The sequence below is a fragment of the Rhagoletis pomonella genome, unplaced genomic scaffold (assembly GCF_013731165.1).
Source record: "Rhagoletis pomonella isolate Grant_MI unplaced genomic scaffold, Rhpom_1.0 Rhpom_scaffold_01223, whole genome shotgun sequence".
Classification (NCBI taxonomy): Eukaryota; Metazoa; Arthropoda; class Insecta; order Diptera; family Tephritidae; genus Rhagoletis; species Rhagoletis pomonella.
Window position 1 is genome coordinate 7,195 of NW_023459777.1, and position 5,237 is coordinate 12,431.

The 5,237-nt window shown below is 36.6% G+C and overlaps 1 protein-coding gene across 3 annotated transcripts; it reads right to left on the reverse strand.

Moving 5' to 3' along the window:
• Positions 1–827: 827 nt before the first annotated feature.
• LOC118752079 (protein arginine N-methyltransferase 1) lies at positions 828–2,575 on the reverse strand. Of its 3 annotated transcripts, none has more exons than XM_036486929.1 (4): positions 2,303–2,575; positions 1,976–2,221; positions 1,688–1,917; positions 828–1,626 (listed from the first exon to the last, which is right to left on the reverse strand). In XM_036486929.1, exons 2-4 carry the CDS (start codon positions 2,147–2,149, stop codon positions 1,005–1,007), a joined length of 1,026 nt encoding a protein of 341 aa, XP_036342822.1. In that variant the 5' UTR covers positions 2,150–2,221; positions 2,303–2,575; the 3' UTR covers positions 828–1,004. The 3 variants fall into 3 exon arrangements, with proteins under 3 accessions (XP_036342822.1, XP_036342823.1, XP_036342821.1); XM_036486930.1 differs by having other exon boundaries at positions 1,976–2,253; XM_036486928.1 differs by having other exon boundaries at positions 2,281–2,574.
• Between the last annotated feature and the right edge of the window lie 2,662 nt (positions 2,576–5,237).

The window sequence follows — 5,237 nt, forward strand, 5'->3', positions numbered from 1 at the left end:
CTCTTGATTCTCAGGAAGGCCTTTCGGAAGTGCTTTTAACTCCTGAAATTATCTACGGGGCCCAGAAAATAATTTAGGTAGGCCTTCTTAAGTGAAGCCATCCTAAGAGGCCTACCCAAGAAGGGCTGAAAAAGTACTTCCTTGCATGTCTTCTAGAAGGGCTTATCCATTTACAATTTACGCGAATACATAAATTTATATTATCTAACATTTCAAATGAATTCCAATAAAAATTTTAAGTTACAATAACACATATTTGATATCAACTTTAAGCAAATACTTCAATAGTGATTTTTATTAATTAAAGAAGCAACTTTCAAGAACTCCTCCAAAAGGCCTATAAAAGCCCTTCTGGAAGGAATTCTATGGGTAGCGAAAGAGGAAGCCCTTCAATTTGTGCCACTTCATACAAAAAAGAAAGGAATGTAGAGTGGAAGGCCTCTTGATTCTCAGGAAGGCCTTTCGGAAGTGCTTTTGGGCCTGTTCGAGGCACGCAATAAAAGCAGCAACACTGAAGCACTGATGAAAATTTGTAGGACTGTTGCAACTTCCTAATTAATAAAAGGTTGCTAGAAATTCACAGCGAACATGATGCTTCATTAATTTGCGCAACACTGCGGTTGTGATTGCAACTCGAAAAAAACCTTTCACTCCTAAAATTATCTACGGGGATATTAATTTTGCAATACATATTGCAAATGTATATGCGTGAATATATATGGTCAAATGACTAATAAATAAATAAATAAAGTTATACGAAATTTTACCTAATCGCCTGTTTAAAGAGCCGTTTAATTGTAGAAAACCACCCCAAGTGAAACACCGTCTGCGTTTTGGTCAGTCCCACTTTTTATTTCGGTCCGTTTATATCTAACAAAATTTAATAATTTTATTTTGATAATTCCAGCCGCATTAAGATACATTAAGACTGCATATTTTTGCATTACAAAGTTGTTCTTAAAAAGAAGTTGATATCAATTAATTATGAAATTGTATAGTTTTTATCAACGCATCCTGTATGTGTTATGCTCATGAACATCTGATAGTTCGCCCTTAAAATGGACATCAATAACAAAGTCTAAATCCCTATTATTGCGTTCATTTGGCTTCATTTTAAATATTCCTGCAATTTCTTCACCCTTTTTAACTGTAAGATAATCATCTAGGTAGAACACTGTTTGCTTCCAGTGAGTGTATGTAGCCTCAGGTGATGTACTAAAGCCTAAACGTTTATGACATTTTGTAAATTCTATATTGAAATATGTAACCAGCGCTTGTACAAAATCATTTCTCTTAATAATGAGGTTAAACGGTGATGAAAATTCCAAGTCTTCTTTTTTAACAGTATATAAATCTACTTCTTTAATCAGATAGGATGTAGCAACAATTTGTTTTGGATCTACAACATCAACAAGAGGTTCTGTTACTGCAACTTTCCGAATGCAACTCATATCAAAGCCGTAAACATCATCCCACCAATTAATTTTTTCATCTTTATATTGCCGGTCTTCTATTGCTGTTATATATAAAGTTCCGCGATCTGGAAACATCATACCATCAGGTTTCAGCCATTTGTCACGTGCATGCAGTACTGTATCCAGCATCGATTCGTAGAACAAACAATATCTAATATGTTCCACAAGTTTAAATCAAATAAGTTTTTCTTAAATAAGTAATAATCACTTACCCCATCCATTCCGATATAATTATATCCACCTTTTCAATACCAGAAGGTAACTCAATTTCTTCTATCTTCCCTTTTACTACACTGATGACATCTTGCAGATTATTGTCTATGACAACTTGTCGCGCATACTCGACGATATTTGAACAATCTACGGCAATAACTTTAATTGCACCAGCCTTAGCTGCGAACATCGATAATATACCAGTTCCACAGCCGACATCAAGGACAACCTTAAAAAATGCGACTTGGCTTATTGGCTTAAAAAAATTAAAAGTATGAAGAACTCACTTTGCCTCGGAATAAATGTTTATTATGATACATAGCATTCCGATATGTAATAGTTCGAACTTCATCTTTAAGCATCTCTTCGTGAATACCAAAATGGGCATAGGAATCGAAGTAATAGTCCCTCGATGTCATTTCTTCCGCCGTTGCTGACGAATTAACACAATATGATTTCATATTATTTGAGATAGAAGCTTCATCACTATTAGACTTGATGGATGCGCCGAGATTCACTATCACGCCGTCACACTTGAATATAATATATTGATGTCAACGCTATGCTACATAATAACGTTAATATTTCTCACCATTTTCCGACTAACTGCTTACCCTTACAAATTATTTTCTTAATACTTTTGTGCTTCCAAGGATGTTGGCAATAACATTTACTTTGATAGTCGATAGTCTACTAAGCACACGTTTTTTGTGGTTGTAAAATTAGCAAACAATGTCCCGTCTCACCGCATGTTGCCCATTTTTTTGCAAATGCCAAAAATGATGAAAGCTACCATGGCGCGATGTTTGGTTATTTCCTTAAAACACAGGGTTACTTTTTCAAAGCCATTATAACCTTATTCTGGGTCTCTACCAACAGACTCGTCTGTTAAACTCCCAGCAGCCGGACTAACTTTCGCTATCGCTAACGCCGCGTTTACGTTAGACAATGCTGTCAAGACAATAAAGAAATACGTATTAGTAGTCAAAATCGCTGATAATTGTCTCCGTAAGCGTAGGCGTCCTGACAATAGTTATGAAAATTCATTTTGGGCAAAATGGTGGACGTGCACATTATATTATACTACGCATTTCGCGCGAGCTATTTAAGCTATAGATAAAAAAATTATAAAGAAGAGACAAAGTTTCATACACATTAGCGTCCCTTGTGTTATTTTAGTTCTTTTGTTATGCATTTCTCTTCTTTCTTGCATAAGACGTCAAATTTATTGTCTGCATACGTCAAATCATCGTCCGATTTACTGAAAATAATCAAGACAGTGATTGGGAAAATTGGAAAAGTATGCATGTATTAGTAAATAGTGTCCATGTACTGCTATTGGGCCTCCGCACACTGGACTGCTCAGTTCGCTTAAAACCGGTTTTTTGTGGATAAGAGGGGGAAGAGGGTTTGAGTTTACCTCGCTCATTTCAGTCCGGGAAAATCGCGGAATGTCGGTGGACCGACACGCACACATAGACAACATGTTTTCTATTTCTTTTTGTTTGCATGTGCCACATGCACCAACACAATCATGGGCAGTTCATGTATACAAATGTTTTCGGAAGACTGCCCAGTCCAGTGTGCTTTCGACTGAGCAGGCTAGTGTGGTCAGGCCCATTGTCATGACCAGGCATGGGCAGAGAACGAGCATACGCTCAAAGACCGTAAACATCGCGTGTACGTATACAAATAAGAGCGTAACGATGAGAACGCGACAGCATGCAAAATGAATTAGGCACACTAACACATTCTCACCTTTAGCTAACGCTTGTTTGGGGTAGTGCCCACCTCTGGTCATGACAGTATTGTCCGGTGTAAACCCTGAAGCGCCACGGAGACGATCAAATATCTTTATCAACGCTTTAAGTGTATTGGTGTAGTCGGCTTTTGTCGGCTACACGTACACTACACCGACTTGTTGTCGGTTATGCTTGATGAAATTCAAAAAATTTTAATATTTGAATTTGATGACTGTTTATTTGACCGCCTCGCGTTGAGCTTGAGAAAAAACAAGCTCACTTGCCTGCTGGTCGTCGTGGTGAGTAAGCGTGCGGACAAGAAAAAAAAATTGATTTAGGTTTAAATTGAGCATTACAATGCTTACCACCTTTATGAAATGTAATAATTATTAATTTATAGCATATACCATATAAAATTATGCCATAAATGATATAATAATTAACAATAAATACTCATCCGATGACAACATGTTAACAATCGAACGATGCATATTCACAATATAAAGTGGTGATAGCGCATTTATTTGAACGTTTGCGGCCAAGACGCAAGCGAACCTCACTAAGGCAGTCTGCACAGAGTTCGTATAGCTTTAGACGCGCATAAAAATATGTATGCAGCAACGATTCCTCTACGCCTCAAGATCTGCACACTAAGCAACTTCAAAGCGTCAAAGTATCAGGCAAAAATTGTCATGTCATGCAAAATTATTATATCTTTAATTGATTTTCAGTTATTTTTCTATTATTTGCACGAACTTTATTATTTTATCGTTTTTTTAATGAAATCCATGCACGCACACGGAACATTTTAAACAAACTTCTTCTTCTTTCTCTTTTCTAAGCGTACGTACGCCTAGCTACCAACACTGCTGTACCGCAAGCGATTTGCAACTAGCTTGCTTTGACGAATTCGCGAAGCTGACGACTCTTATACAGCCCTCCTTTTAAATGCACGTGTGCGTCATCAAAGCGTACAAGTTTCGTATGTAGTATCTAATACGCGTCTAAAGCTATACGACCCGTGTGCAGACTGCCTAACGCAAACGCAATGCTTGACATATTTATTTGATTATCTCCGTGGCGCTTAAGTTTTACTGCCCGTCTCCACAGGATAAAGTTTATATCTTGATACATATGTCAGAATATAATTTGCCAATGGAGACCGCTTATTGCTCTTCGAGAGCAATATATAACAGAGCTTATATCTTGCCATCTATTGTCGGCAATTTGGTAGTTTGACAGCTTCATTTTCATTTGCACCAAAACTTTGTGGCTGCAACATCATTATTATTTTAATATAAAAGCAAAAATTCAGCTGCTTCCTGTTAAAATATTTGTAATTATGTATTTGGGTGTAAAATAGCCTATTTTCTAATTTTTTTAAGCTATTAAATCCGGCAAAAATACGTTTTCGGAGCTATCTTACAAATGCTTATATCAAGATATAAAAAGCCCACACAAATATTGCCACTGATATAAATTATATCTAGCTACCAAAATGACAGCTGGGCAGCAATAAATTTTATCCTATGGAGACAAGAATGATAGAATACAAGATTGCGCCAATCGAGCTGAGAGCAACTGGCCGTGACTTCAAAATATACCAGAATGAGAGAGCAAGGCAAACTCGACAAGAAAAAGAGGAAGCATCGAACAAAAGGCAGTGTTGCCAAGTTTTGAATTTGAAAAAGCACCAAATTTTTATTGGTGTATTTTATGGACTTTATATGAATACATAATTTTATTGTAAGGATGCCGATTCAAATTAATACAAATCAATGGCGCATATTCATAGTCATATTTAGTA

Bases quoted from the DNA above. Each gene is read 5' to 3' on its own strand.
- LOC118752079 (XM_036486928.1), bottom strand. The intron at 1,918-1,975 runs GTGAGTTCTTCA...GCATTTTTTAAG, and splicing joins AACATTTATTCCGAGGCAAA to GTTGTCCTTGATGTCGGCTG. The intron at 1,627-1,687 runs GTAAGTGATTAT...GGAACATATTAG, and splicing joins ATTATATCGGAATGGATGGG to ATATTGTTTGTTCTACGAAT.